The 15,322-nt window shown below is 48.6% G+C and overlaps 1 protein-coding gene across 1 annotated transcript in view; it reads left to right on the forward strand.

The window, feature by feature from the left end:
- Window positions 1–232: 232 nt before the first annotated feature.
- Window positions 233–15,322, forward strand: part of KHDRBS1 (KH RNA binding domain containing, signal transduction associated 1) — a gene marked incomplete at its 5' end in the record, with an annotated part of 16,693 nt that continues 1,603 nt past the window's right edge. Inside the window, 8 exons of the mRNA XM_084222718.1 lie at window positions 233–491; window positions 5,817–5,944; window positions 6,755–6,871; window positions 8,399–8,545; window positions 9,774–9,910; window positions 11,362–11,584; window positions 12,726–12,793; window positions 13,331–13,389. Of these exons, the coding sequence (XP_084078844.1) occupies window positions 233–491; window positions 5,817–5,944; window positions 6,755–6,871; window positions 8,399–8,545; window positions 9,774–9,910; window positions 11,362–11,584; window positions 12,726–12,793; window positions 13,331–13,389 (1,138 nt within the window). The remainder of the gene's footprint in view (window positions 492–5,816; window positions 5,945–6,754; window positions 6,872–8,398; window positions 8,546–9,773; window positions 9,911–11,361; window positions 11,585–12,725; window positions 12,794–13,330; window positions 13,390–15,322) is intronic.

Genomic DNA, 15,322 nt, shown 5'->3' on the forward strand with positions numbered 1-15,322 from the left:
CACGGGAGGAACTCCCCTCACGCCGCCGCTTCCAACCCCGCCACCGGCACCGCGCCATTCCCGCGGGGGGCACCGGATCCCCCCTCACACACACACCGGGAGGGGGCGGAGCTTCCGGCGCGGCACTTCCGGCCCGGGCGCTGCGCGGGCGGTGTGGCCGCTGCGCTCCCGCCGCCGCCGCCGCCGTCCCCGGCCCGGCCCGGCGCCCGCGTCCCCTCCCCGGCACCGCCTCATGCAGCGCCGCGACGACCCCGCCGGTCGTTTATCGCGGGGACAGGGCCCCGGCGGCCGCGCGCCGCCGCCGCGCCGACCGCCCCGTGGCGGAGGGGCCCGCGGGGCCGCCAGCGGAGCGCAGCCGCCGCCCGGTGGGGCCGCGGCCGGTGGGGCCGGTGGTAAGATGGAGCCCGAGAACAAGTACCTGCCCGAGCTGATGGCCGAGAAGGACAGCCTGGACCCGTCCTTCACGCACGCCATGCAGCTCCTGACCGCAGGTACCGGGAGCGGGCACGGGCGGGGCAGCGCGTCCCGGCGGCCCTTCTGGCTCCGGGGTGAAAATGAGAGATTTCCCTCTGTAATCGCAGCCTAATCCGCAGAGCCGCGCGTTTTCCGTGTGTTTTATTGGGGGTTATATTGTGTTATATGGTGTTGGCGCTTGTGGTGTGGCCGCAGCCGGACGGGAGAATGAACAGAATCAAAATCCGTGAGAGAAGCGTTTAATAATTGAATTAAAACGCGCTGCTAATTGTAAATACGCGGATAAAAATGATAATTGTGATGGTCGGAGGGAGCAGAAACAAGCGGTGCCTGGTTCTTGACCGCCCCATCCCCGAGCTCCCTGCAGGTCCAGGGTGGCAGTGAGAGAACCGTTTAATAATTGAAATAAAACGTGCTGCTAATAATGATAATTGTGATGGTCGGAGGGAGCAGAAACAAGCCATGCCGGTTTTTCACCAGCCCATCCCCGAGCTCCCTGCAGGTCCAGGGTGGCGGTGACAGTCCTGGGGATGGAATTGTCCCTTCGGACCCTTGGGGTGACCCGTCCTGCTCTGGGGACAGCTCCTCCCCTGTCCTGACAAGGGTTAAACGCAGCAGCCGGCCCGCCAGGCTGTTGGGAACGTGATTCCCATAAAAACCCCTAAAAACAGCTGCGGGGGAGAAGGGCGGCTCTGTCCCTGCCGAAATCAGGGCAGCCCTTCCACCCCTGGGGACGGAGGAGCTAAAATAGAACCTGAAAGAGCCACGCGGGGATTTTTGCCTTGCTGGAAATGCGGGGAAGGGCTGCGAATGGAAATGGAAATGGAAATGGCAGCCTTTGTTCTGTGCCAGCTTCCCTTCCTTCCCTTCCCTTCCCCTCCCCTCCCGGTGCTCTCCGGTGCCCGGCTCGGTCCGGGTCTCTCCCGGGGCGCCCCCGGCCCGCCCGTTCCGCCCCCCCGGCCGCTGGAGGCGGCTCAAAAACGGGAATCAGTTCAAATATCCCCAACCTTGTCTGCCTGCCCTGCAGCTGGGAGGCTCCCAGAGCGAGGATCTGCTCAGATTTCATCCCCACCAGTGATTAAAAAATTTTTTTCCCCATCCGCTTTAAATTATTACTATTACTATTATTATTATTATTATTATTATTATTATTATTATTATTATTATTATTATTATTATTATTATTATTATTATTATTTCCACCGCTGTTTCAAAAATTATTTCTTTTTTCCACCTGCTTTTCAAATTATTATTATCATTATCATTATTATTGTTATCATTACTGTAGTTTAATTTATATTATTTATATTATTTTATTATTAATAACATTGTTACTATCAACACTATTATTAATAATAGTATTACACTATTATTAATAATAGTATTAGTAATTGATTCAATTTTATTGCTATTTATTGGGATTTTTAAAAATATTGATCGGATTATTTAAAATATTTAATCGATTAAATTATTAAATTTTAATTTAATTAATTGAATTATTTAACTATCATTTATTCAATGGTAATTCATTCAAGAATAATTTCTCTTTAAATGATTTATTTAATAATTATTTATGTAATAATTTTTGAAATTACGTTAATTAATAATTTTAAATTATTAACTGGAATTTTTATAATGATTTCTTTCTCTGCTTGGTTTTTTTTTTTTTTTTAATTTCCATCACTTTAATGGTTCTGATGAATAAAATTCTTCAGCCAGCTCAGCTCTGATGCCTCCCAGGCAGAGGAAATCCAGGAGTTTGCAAATTCCCCCTCCAGGAGCAGCATCCTGCAAAGCCTCCTTCACCTGAGGGTGGAACAGGGATTTAGGAGTGCTTTTAAAATATTAATTAATTTTTTATTAATTTAATGATTGCAGCTTTGGGGGGTGTGAAATTGGAGCAGCTCCAGCTGTGGGTATTTTGAAAATCATAATAATAATAATAATAATAATAATAATAATAATAGTAATGTTCCAGTTCAGGATGAGCTGAGCAGGAAAACAATCAGGAAGAATTTGAGGTAAAATGGTGGATTGAGGTGAATTTTTTTGCCTGGATGTTCCCCAGAGTGCTCTGGATTCCTTGGAATTTCAGTCTGGGCCAAAGCTGTGCTGCACAACTCCAGCAAAATCATTTCCAGACCCACAAATGCTCCTGAGTGTCAGCAAAATTCTGATTCCAGCCTTTTTTTCCCCCTCCCAGAAGTGGAAGTTGCTCAGGCTGCCTGCCTCAGGGAGGGAGCCCTGCTGGAATTCTGCATTTATTTCTTTTAAACAACATAAAGTTGTCTAAAATACTGCATTTTTAGAGGGAAAATTTTTTTTTTTTTGGGAGCAAGGGCCTGGCAGTGATGGGATTCTTATTAATTCCATGGACTCTGGACTGGAAGTGGCTACATTGAGGGTTCTGTCATCCTGAAGAGAAACTGAAAATTGGGATTTGTTGCATTTTCAAATATAATCCACATTTCCCTCCTGGCATTTGGGGTCTGTGTGACTTTTCCATAGGAGCAAGAAAATCTTTTTTTTTGTTTGTTTTCCTTTGGTTTTATGCTGTGCAAAGAGCAGGGCAGGTGTGACGGGCACGGCCCTCCAGCTGTGGGGTTTGGGGTGGTTTTTTGGGGAATTTTACCTGGTTTTATTTCATGGAGAAGCTCCAAGGGAAAAGAGCTGAGCTTCCCGAGGGTGTGTGAGCTGTGTCATTGCGGGAGAGGTGGGAATGGGAGCGGGGAGGAGCTGGGGAGGTGCTGGGGGATCCCCCAGGGAATTCCCTGCTGGATCCAGGCTGTGCATTCCCGGGAATGTCCCAGGGCTGGGTGGTGGCTCCTGGCAGCCCGGGAGGGATTGGAGAGGTCACTGAGGTGACCTTCCAGGTGCAGCCCAGGCTCTCCTGACACAGGGATTCCCTCAGTTCCTGTCCTTCCAGGAGGATATCCTGCCCATCCTGCCCCCAGACTGTCCCCTGAAGCTGTTCTGAAACCGTTCCCGTTGCAGTTTCTGTTCTGTTCAGCCATGGCAGCGTCCTCAGCTGCTGGCACTGCTGCGGCATTGCCCTGCCCAGGGCTGTGCCTATTCCTGATCCCGCCTCAGAGGCCATTCCCAGGGCTGTGCCCATTCCTGATCCCACCTCAGAGGCCATTCCCAGGGCTGTGCCGCTCCTGATCCCACCTCAGAGGCCATTCCCAGGGCTGTGCCCATTCCTGATCCCACCTCAGAGGCCATTCCCAGGGCTGTGCCCATTCCTGATCCCACCTCAGAGGCCATTCCCAGGGCTGTGCCCATTCCCATTCCCAGGGCTGTGTCCGTCCCCATTCCCAGGGCTGTGTCCATCCCCGTTCCCAGGGCTGTGTCCCTTCCCATTCCCAGGGCTGTGTCCCTTCCCAGGGCTGTGTCCATCCCCATTCCCAGTGCTGTGCCCATTCCCAGGGCTGTGCCCATTCCCATTCCCAGGGCTGTGTCCCTTCCCATTCCCAGGGCTGTGTCCCTTCCCATTCCCAGGGCTGTGCCCATCCCCATTCCCAGGTCTGTGTCCATCCCCATTCCCAGGGCTGTGCCCATCCCCATTCCCAGGGCTGTGCCCATCCCCATTCCCAGGGCTGTGCCCATCCCCATTCCCAGGGCTGTGTCCATCCCCGTTCCCAGAGCTGTGCCCGTCCCCATTCCCAGGGCTGTGTCCATCCCCATTCCCAGGGCTGTGCCCATTCCCAGGGCTGTGTCCCTTCCCATTCCCAGGGCTGTGTCCGTCCCCATTCCCAGGGCTGTGCCCATCCCCATCCCCATTCCCAGGGCTGTGCCCGTCCCCATTCCCAGGGCTGTGCCCATCCCCATTCCCACCTCAGTTCCCATTCCCAGGGCTGTGCCCATTCCCATTCCCGTGCCCATTCCCAGGGCTGTGTCCGTTCCCATGCCAGGCTGGGGCTGTGCTTTGGAGCAGGAAACAGCGGGATTGGGATTGCCAGACTTGGGATCTGGCCAGGAGCTGCTTCCCCTTCCCGAGAAATCAGACAGGGAAGGATGGAGGAGGCTCTGCTCTCCTCAGAGGCTCCACCCCCAAATTCTTTGGGATTTGGGGTTTTTTTTAGAGTCAGCATTATTGAATTTTCCAGGTAACATTTTCAGCCTTGCAAATCAATGTGCTCCCTGAGCTGCAGGCCAGCATTCCCATGGATTTGGATTGTTAAGGAATAAATTGCTATAAATAAATAATTCCCAAAGCTTGGAATTCCCACTGTTTGGAATTCCCAGAGCCTGGAATTCCCAAAGTTAGGAATTCTCAGATCTTGGAATTCCCAGAGCCTGGAATTCCCAACGCTTGGAATTCCCACTGTTTGGAATTCCCAAAGTTAGGAATTCTCAGATCTTGGGATTCCCAAAGCCTGAAATTCCCAGAACCTGGAATTCCCAAACCTGCAATTCCCAGAGCTTGCAATTCCCAAAGTTCTCAGAGCCTGGAATTCCCACTGTTTGGAATTTCCAAAGTTCCCAGAGCCTGGAATTCCCAAAACTTGGAATTCTCAAACTTGGAATTCCCAGAGCTTGGAATTCCCAAAGTTCACAGAGCTTGGAATTCCCAAAATTTGGAATTCCCAGAGCTCAGAATTCTCAAACTTGCAATTCCCAGAGCCTGGAATTCCCAAAGCCTGAAATTCCCAGAGCTTGGAATTCCCAAAGTTCCCAGAGCCTGGAATTCCCAAAGCTTGGAATTCCCACTGTTTGGAATTCCTGTTGAGTTTAATTTTATCAAGGAATTTGAGGGTGTTTTTATCCTGGATGTGTGTGTATAAAAACATTTATTTTTTGTCCTGCAGGATGCATTTTTAGAAACTTCACCAAAAATTCGTTGTGCACGGTGCTGCCACCACCAATCAAAGGGCAGATTTCAAATCAATTGGAGTTGGATGATAAAAATTCCCTGATTTCTGTCCCAATTGAGCAAAAATATTGAATTTTAATGTATTTTGGGCTGGTTTTGTAGATTTAGAGGAAGGCAGAGGAATTTCCTTCTGGTGTTTGTAGGGTCCTTGTGATTCTGACCTGATGTTTGTTTAAAGAAAATAAAATCAGCCCTATTTTTATATTATTATTAATATTTATCGTATGTTTAGAATAGTTTTGTTATTTTAATTTTATATTATTTATTTTAATTTTATATTTTTATATTATTTCTATTATTTTATATTATTTATATTATTTTATAGTATTACTATTATTTATAGTATTAATATTATTTTATAGTATTAATTATTTTATATTATTATTTACAATTCTATCCTTTACATCCCTATTTATTATATTTCTATTATTTTAATTTTACATTATAATTTCTATTAATTTTTATTTAGAAATTGAGAAAATCCAGAAGGGTGAGACAACAAAGAAGGAAGAGGAGGAGAATTACCTGGATTTATTTTCCCACAAGAACATGAAGCTGAAGGAACGAGTTCTGATCCCTGTCAAGCAATATCCCAAGGTGAGGCCAGGAAAAATCCCCAAATCTCTGAGATTTTCTTCTTTTCTGTGGCAGCAGGAGTTAAATCTTCATTTTAAACCAAAATTCAAGAGATTTCTTTGGAAAAGCAAGGAGTTGTTTGGGGTTTTTTTTGGAATATATTGAATTTTTGGAATAATTTGGGATCCCTGGTGGGATCTTGGATTGCTGGAAGTGACAATCCCATGCCTGCAGCTTTTTTTAAAATCATTTTTTACATTTAATTCCTTCAAGATTTAAGGAATCTTAAATTCCTTAAGATTGAAGTGGGATTGAACCACTTCATTTAGCCTGATTTTTCTGCTGGAGCTTTTTTTTTATGAAAAGAAAGGTTGGAAACTTGGATTTTCCTTTGGAAACTTGGATTTTCCTTTGGAAATTTGAATTTTCCTCTTGAAACTTGGATTTTCCTTTTGAAACTTGAATTTTCTTTTCAAAACCTGAATTTTCCTCTTGAATTTTCCATTTGAAAGTTCAATTTTCCTTTTGAAACTTGGATTTTCCATTCGAAATTTGGGTTTTCCTTTCAAAGCTTCAATTTTCTTTTCAAAACCTGAATTTCCTTTTAAAACTTGAATTTTCCTTTTGAATTTTCCCTTTGAAACTTCAATTTTCCTTTTGCAACTTGAATTTTCCTGTGCATTTTTTTGCTAAAGCGAGGAGAAAACAAAATATGATTTTTATTTTTTTTTTGGTCAACTGACAGAACATTAAAAAAAATAAATTATTGAACTTTTCTGAGTTCTGGAGCTGATTCATTTTGGTTTTTTTTTTTATTTTCTAAATTTCCAGTTCAACTTTGTTGGGAAGATTTTGGGACCCCAAGGCAACACCATCAAGAGACTTCAGGAAGAAACTGGAGCTAAAATCTCTGTGCTGGGGAAAGGCTCCATGAGGGACAAAGCCAAGGTAAATAAAAACAAAATTCCATTTATTCTGGGCAGAATGAGCAGCTTATTTAAAATTCATAATTAAAAATTCATAATTAAAAATAATAATTAAAATTAAAATTTAAGCGTTTTATTAAAAATTAAATTTTAAGCTTTTTATTCAAAATTAAACTAGAAAATATTTCAATTAAAGATTAATTAATTAAGATTATTGTCCTTAAGAGCCATTCACTACAGGGATATTTTTTCCTCTCTATTAAAAGATAAAAATTCCTTTTTTAGCTGCTCTGAAATCTTGAAATTCTTGTGTTCCTGATCATTTTTGGTCACACAAAAATTGGGAATAATTTTGAATCACAAAGTACCAGGAGGGGTTTTTAAACAGCAAAAAAAAAATGAAAAGAATGGTAAAAATCTGATTTTTATTTCTTCCTGCTCATTTTGAGCAGAGCTGTTGTTTAATTCTGATTTTACTTGAGCAGCACAAAAAGGATTGTTTGTAACTTCTTAAATAACTGCAAAACAGCCTGAAAATATCTAATTCTCTAAAATATCTAATTCTAATTAAAATATCTAATTCTCTAAAATAAATAAAATAAAAAATAGTTTAAAAAATGTTTACAAATTTAAAAAATAAATAAAATTAAATGTAAAAATCTTATCTCAGTGTTTGCACACAGGTGTACAAAACCATGCAAGCTTCCTATAAAATTTAAAAATGTAAAAATATAAAAATGTAAAAATTTAAAATTTTAAATGTAAAAATTCTCTCCCAACTCCACTTTTCCCGACGTGGTTTTGGGAGGAGGAGGAGCTGCGCAAAGGAGGGGGTCCCAAATTAAAATAAAAGAATAAATTAATAAATAAATAAAAATAATAAGAAGAATTAATTTTAAAAGACAACACTTTAAAATAAATAGAATTTAAAATAATATTTTTTTTAAATGTAAAATTTTAAATGTAAAATTCTCTCCCAACTCTGTGTTTCCCCGCCGTGGTCGTGGCAGGAGGAGGAGCTGCGCAAGGGAGGGGTCCCAAATGAAAATAAATGAATAAATGAATGAATAAATAAAAATAATAAGAAGAATTAATTTTAAAGGATAACATTTTAAAATAAATAGAATTTAAAATAATATTTTTTATAAATTTCAAATGTAAATCTTCTCTCCCAACTCAGTGTTCCCCGTGGTTGTGGCAGGAGGAGGAGCTGCGCAAGGGCGGGGGTCCCAAATGAAAATAAATGAATAAATAAATAAAAATAAGAAGAAGAATTAATTTTAAAATAAATAAAATTTAAAATAATATTTTTTATAAATTTTAAATGTAAAACTTCTCTCCCAACTCCACTTTCCCCCCCTGGTTCTGTCAGGAGGAGGAGCTGCGCAAGGGCGGGGGTCCCAAATTAAAATGAATAAATAAATAAAAATAATAAGAAGAATTAATTTTAAGAATAAATAAAAATAAATAAAATTTAAAATAATATTTTTTAAAATTTCAAATGTAAAATTCTCTCCCAACTCTGTGTTTCCCCTCGTGGCTCTGTCAGGAGGAGGAGCTGCGCAAGGGCGGCGACCCCAAGTACGCGCACCTGCACATGGAGCTGCACGTGTTCATCGAGGTGTTCGGGCCGCCCTGCGAGGCCTACGCCCTCATGGCCCACGCCATGGAGGAGGTCAAGAAGTTCCTGGTGCCTGTGAGTGCCCTGCTCCTTTGGGAGTCCCTCCCAAATCTGAAATTCAGATTGAAACTGGATGGGGAATTAGGGAGAGGAATGGGGAGGGTCACACACCTGGTGGGAGAGCAGCGCTGGGATCGCCAGGGACTGCTGGGGTGGGTTTGGGATCGCCAGGGACTGCTGGGGATGGTGCTGGGATCACTGGGATGGGTTTGGGATCTCCAGGGACTCCTGGGATGGGTTTGAGATCTCTAGGGATCACTGGGATGGGTTTGGGATCTCCAGGGACTGCTGGGGTGGGTTTGGGATCTCCAGGGACTGCTGGGATGGCTTTGGGGTCTTCAGGGAGCTCTGGGATGGATTTGGGATCTCCAGGGAGCTCTGGGATGGGTTTGGGATCTCCAGGGATCTCTGGGATGGTGCTGGGATCACTGGGATGGGTTTGGGATCTCCAGGGACTGCTGGGATGGGTTTGGGATCTCCAGGGAGCACTGGGATGGGTTTGGGATCTCCAGGGACTGCTGGGATGGGTTTGGGATCTCCAGAGAGTTCTGGGATGGTGCTGGGATCTCCAGGGAGCACTGAGAAGGTTCTGGGGTCTTTCGGGATCATTGGGATGGTGCTGGGATCTCTAGGAAGCTCTGGAATGGTTCAGGAATCACTGGGATGGTGCTGGAATCTCCAGAGAGTACTGGGATGGTTCCAGGATCACTGGGAAACCCTGGGATGGTTCTGAGATCACCAGGAACTGCTGGGATCACTGGGAATCACTGGGATGGTACTGGGATCCCTGGGAATCACTGGGATGGTGCTGGGATCACTGAGAATCACTGGGATGGTGCTGGGTGATCTGCTCTGGCCCTTTAGTCCCCAGTGAAGGGATCTGCAGGAGCACTCTGCCTCCCTCGGGATGTGAAAAGCCAGCTGGGGTTTGGGATGAGTGTTTGCATCCAACCCTTCCTGTGGGAGTGGGAGCACGGCAGGGTTACCCTCTGTGGGCCCAGGTGGGCTGGGACTGCCTGGGCTCTGCCCCATGAATCCTCCTGGGATCCTGGGAGCATCACCTGGGGGTGCAGGGCTGGAATCTTGGAGAAAGCTGCAGCAGATCCCACCAAAACCAGATTTCATTGAGGCCCAGGAGTTGTTTCATATATCCATCCCATGATATCCCAGAGCTGTTCCCTGGAGCTGACCCTTTCTCTCCTTATTTCTCCTCATTTCCCCCCCGTTTCTGTCCCTCCTGCAGGACATGATGGACGATATCTGCCAGGAGCAGTTCCTGGAGCTCTCCTATCTCAACGGGGTCCCGGAGCCCAACCGCGGCCGAGGCGTCCCCGGGCGGGGCCGGGGGGCAGCCCCACCTCCCCCTCCCCCTGTGCCCAGGTATTCCCAACATCCCAGCCCTGGCAAGGCTGCCAGAGGGGTTAAACTGCTGCTTAGCTAGGCCTGACTTAGGGATTCTGGCTCAGAGCAGCGTGGTTGGGGTGGGATCCAGCGCTGGGGGGGGTTTGGGCTGGGTTTCATTGATGGTTTCAGTGATGGTTTCATTGATAATTTCATCAGGGGTTTAATCAGGGGTTTCATTGATGGTTTCATCAATAATTTCATCAGGGGTTTCATTGATGGTTTCATTGATGATTTCATCAGGGGTTTCATCAGGGGTTTCATCAACAGTTTCATCAGGGGTCTCATCAATGGTTCCATCAATGGTCTCATCAATGGTTTCATCAGGGGTTCTTGGGCAAAGAGGATTTTTCAGATATCATGACAGTGACACTTCCCCATCCTGGAACTCTCCAGAAATCTTGACAGTGACACTTTTCCACCCTGGGCAGAGAGGATTTCTCAGAAAACAGGGTAGTGACACTTCCCCATCCTGGGGCTCTCTAGAAAACATGACAGTGACACATCCACCCTGGGCAGAGAGGATGTCTCAGAAATCATGACAGTGACACTTCCCCATACTGGAACTCTCCAGAAAACAGGGCAGTGTCACTTCCCTATGCTGGAATTCTCTAGAAAACATGACAGTGACACTTTTCCATCCTGGGCAAAGAGGATTTTTCAGAAATCATGACAGTGGCACATCCCCACACTGGAACTCTCTAGAAAACATGACAGTGACACTTCCCCACCCTGGGCAGAGAGGGTTTCTCAGAAAACAGGGCAGTGACACTTCCCCATGCTGGGGCTCTCTAGAAAACAGGACAGTGACACTTTTCCATCCTGGGCAGAGAGGGTTTCTCAGACACCAGGACATCCTGGTGCCCACCCTGGGCAGAGAAGGTTTCTCAGAAATCATGACAGTGGCACATCCCCATGATGGAATTCTCTAGAAAACATGACAGTGGCACATCCCCACCCTGGGCAGAGAGAGTTTCTCAGACACCTTGACAGTGGCACATCCCCACCCTGGGCAGAGGGGGTTTCTCAGAAAACAGGGCAGTGACACTTCCCCATCCTGGGGCTCTCTAGAAAACGTGACAGTGACACTTTTCTACCCTGGGCAGAGGGGGTTTCTCAGACACCGGGACATCCTGGTGCCCACCCTGGGCAGAGGGGTGTCTCAGACACCATGCCATCCTGGTGCCCACCCTGGGCAGAGGGGTTTCTCAGACACCATGGCATCCTGGTGCCCACCCTGGGCAGAGGGGATGTCTCAAACACCATGACAGTGACACATCCCCACCCTGGGCAGAGGGGATGTCTCAGACACCATGCCATCCTGTGCCCACCCTGGGCAGAGGGGATGTCTCAGACACCATGCCATCCTGTGCCCACCCCGTCCCTGCAGCGCAGCAGCAGCTCCTGACCCCCTTTCTGTGTCTCCGCAGGGGCCGTGGGGTCGGTCCCCCTCCTCCTCCTCCTCCTCCCCCGCGGGGGGCCCTGGTGCGGGGAGCCCCCGTGCGCGGGGCCATGGCCCGGGGGGCTGCCCTGGCCCGGGGGGTGCCCCCTCCCCCGGCCGTCAGGGGGGCTCCAGCGCCCCGGGCACGGGCAGCCGGCATCCAGAGGATCCCCCTGCCCCCTCCCCCCGTGCCGGAGAGCTACGAGGAATACGTAAGCAGGGCTTAATTGGGGTTAATTAACGGGGGGTGGGGAGCGCCGAGGATCGGTGGGACTGCTGGGAATGGGGCTGGGAGCTCCAGGGAGCACTGGGATGGGACTGGGAATGGGGCTGGGATCCCCAGGGATCACTGGGATGGGACTGGGAGCTCCAGGGATCAGTGGGATGGGACTGGGAATGGTGCTGGGATCACCAGGGATCACTGGGATGGGGCTGGGAGCACCAGGAATCAGTGGGACTGCTGGGAATGGGGCTGGGAGCTCCAGGGATCACTGGGGTGGTGCTGGGAATGGGGCTGGGAGCACCAGGGATCACTGGGATGGGGCTGGGATCACCAGGGATCACTGGGAATGGGGCTGGGATCACCAGGGATCACTGGGGTGGGACTGGGATCACCAGGGATCACTGGGATGGGGCTGGGAGCTCCAGGGATCACTGGGAATGGGACTGGGATCACCAGGGATCACTGGGATGGGGCTGGGATCACCAGGAGCCTTTGGGATGGTGTTGGGATCACCAGGGACCATTGGGATGGTTCAGGGATCACCAGGGATCAGTGGAATGGTGTTGGGATCACCAGGAGCCCCTGGGATGGTTCTGGGATCACCAGGAGCCCCTGGGATGGTTCAGGGATCACCAGGGACCATTGGGATGGTTCTGGGATCATCACAAATACTGACACACCTGAAAAATTGGTTCCTCTCCTCAGCAAAATGGTTTTTTTTGCTGAAAAATGCAGAGGTTGGGGGTTGTAAATGTGTGGTTTGGATGGCACAGAATTAGGGAATATCCTGAGCCAGGAGGGATCCCCTGGGATCATCAGACACCCCAAAATCCCACCCAGTGCATCCCTGGGAGCATTGGCCTGGAGCTCTGGGGAGACAAAACCATTCCCTGCTGAGGATCCCAGCTCTGCTGGCACACGGATTTCCCCAACCTGGAGAAGGAATGGGTGGATGGATTCCTAAATCCGAGCAGGGCTCACCCCTGCTCAGCCCCCTCTGTGCTCTGCCTGAGCCCCTTCCCTGTTTCCAGGCATTTCCAGGCTCCTCTGCAGTCTCCTGGGGGTTGGATTTGATTCCTTTGATTCCTTTTTGATCCTTTTGTGACATTTTTTTGTCCCCGTCCTCCCAGGGCTACGATGACACGTACGCGGAGCAGAGCTACGAGGGCTACGAGGGCTACTACAGCCAGGGCCAAGGGTGAGTGGGATTCCCCTTCCCAGAGGGATCCTGCATGGCCTTTGCCCCCTTTTTCCCCTTTTTTCCCCCTTTTTTCCCTTTTTTCCCCCCTCTTTTCCCTTTTTCCCCCCTCTTTTCCCTTTTTTTAATCCCGTTTGAAACCAATAGAAACATTCCTGAGCTGCTACAGCCAGGGCCAAGGGTGAGTGGGATTCCCTTTTCCCAAAAGGATCCTGCATGGCCTTTTTTCCCCCCTTTATTCCCCCCTTTATTCCCCCCTTTATTCCCCCTTTTATTCCCCCTTTTATTCCCCCTTTTATTCCCCCTTTTATTCCCCTTTTCCCCCCACTTTTTCCTCCCTTTCTTCCCCGTTTTTCCCCCTTTTCCCCCTTTTTTTCCCCTTTTTTCCCCTATTTTCCCTTCTTTCAACCCCCTCTGGAGCCCGTGGAGCTGCAGAGTTCTGCAGGATCCAGGGCTCAGAGCCCTTTCCCTTTCCCTGTTTTTTGTGGCAGTGTGGGGATGGGATTTCTGTGTGTAACCACCTGGTTGCTTTTGCAGGGATACAGAATATTATGATTATGGACATGGGGAGGCACAAGAAACCTATGAAGCTTATGGTATGTCTGGGAATTCTGGGATTGGGAAGGGGTTGGGAATTGCTTGTGGTCAATTTTGCAGTTTTCCCAATGTCTGGATAAAAAACTGAGGAGAAACTTGTGGTGGTTTTATTTTATTTAGGTCTGAGCAACCTCTCTGTGGGTTTAGGTTCTTCTCAAAAAAAAAAAAAAAATCCATTTTTATCTCTGGAAATGTTTAAATTTCCTTGTAGCTTTAGAATATTTCAGGAGGTCTGGATTTCCACCCACAGCACTTGTGCTGCAGTCTGGTTTCCACGGGCTGGGTTTTGTGTGGCTCCATCTGCTTCCTTTATCCTCACAAACCCTGAGCCTGGCTCTAAATCTGCTCCAAAACTGGATGTGAATCTCATGAGGGAGCCTCTCCTTGGCTCTGGGGAGCCAGTTTGATTCAGTAGGCAAAGCTTAGCTAATCTCAGTGATGTAAAACTCCCAACTGAGCTCCAGGTTTAACCCCAAATCCAGGTGGATTGAGGCATTCCCTGCTCCAGGTTTAATCCCAAACCCAGGAGCACTGAGGCATTCCCTGCTCCAGGTTTAAATCCAGGAGCCTTGGGGCATTCCCTGCTCCAGGTTTAAATCCCAAACCCAGGAGCCTTGAGGCATTCCCTGCTCCAGGTTTAAATCCCAAACCCAGGAGCCTTGGGGCATTCCCTGCTCCAGGTTTAAATCCAGGAGCACTGAGGCATTCCCTGCTCCAGGTTTAAATCCAGGAGCACTGAGGCATTCCCTGCTCCAGGTTTAAACCCAGACCCAGGAGCATTGGGGTGTTCCTGCTCCAGGTTTAACCCCAAACCCAGGAGCTTTGAGGCATTCCCTGCTCCAGGTTTAAATCCAGGAGTCTCAGGGTGTTTCTGCTCCAGATTTAACCCCAAACCCAGGAGCCTTGGGGCATTCCCTGCCCCAGGTTTAACTCAGGAGCCTTGGGGCATTCCCTACTCGAGGTTTAACCCCAAACCCAGGAGCCTTGGGGCATTCCCTGCTCCAGGTTTAACTCAGGAGCCTTGGGGCATTCCCTGCTCCAGGTTTAAATCCCAAACCCAGGAGCCTTGGGGCATTCCCTGCTCCAGGTTTACCCCCAAACTCTGGCTCCTGGCAGATATTTCCATGCCCTGGCTCAGCCCCAGCACAAGGAGCCTTTTGTGTCCCTGCTCTGTCGGGAGCTGCCCCCTGGCTCTGCCCATCCCCGGCCCTTCCCCAGAGCCGGGGAGGGATCGCCCGCGGGATGGGCACGCTGGGGGAGCTGCTGGGGGGAGCTGGTCTGGGGAGCTGTTCTTGGGGAGCTGTTTGGGGATCAGGAGCTGGTTTTGGGGAGCTGGTTTGGGGGAGGTGTTTTGGGGAGGTGTTTTTGGGAACTGTTTTGGGGAGCTGTTTTGGGGGATCAGGAGCTGTTTTTGGGGAGCTGTTTTGAAGATCAGGAACTGTTTTGTGGAGCTATTTTGGGGGATCAGGAGCTGTTTTGTGGAGCTATTTTGGGGGATCAGGAGCTGTTTTTGTGGAGCTGTTTTGGGGGATCAGGACCTGGTTTTGGGGAGCTGTTTTGGGGGGTCGGGACCTGTTTTGGGGAGCTGTTTTTAGCAGCTATTTTGGGGGATCAGGAGCTGTTTGGGGGATCAGGAGCTGTTTTTGTTGACCTGTTCCAAACATCCCTTTTCCCCCCCCTCTCCCCCCCTGCCCTTCCCCACCTCCCTCTCCCTCTCCCCTTCCTCCCTGACCATCTCTCTCTCTCCCATCCCTCCCTGACTCTCTCTCCCCCCTCTCCCATCCCTCCCTCCCTGACCCTCTCTCTCTCCCCATCCCTGACCCTCTCTCCCTCCCTCCCTGACCCTCTCTCTCTCTCTCTCTCTCTCCCATCCCTCCCTCCCTGACTCTCTCTCTCCCTCTCCCCTCCCTGACCCTCTCTCTCTCTCTCTCC

The sequence above is a fragment of the Fringilla coelebs genome (assembly GCF_963513975.1).
Source record: "Fringilla coelebs genome assembly, chromosome: 28".
Lineage (NCBI taxonomy): Eukaryota > Metazoa > Chordata > Aves > Passeriformes > Fringillidae > Fringilla > Fringilla coelebs.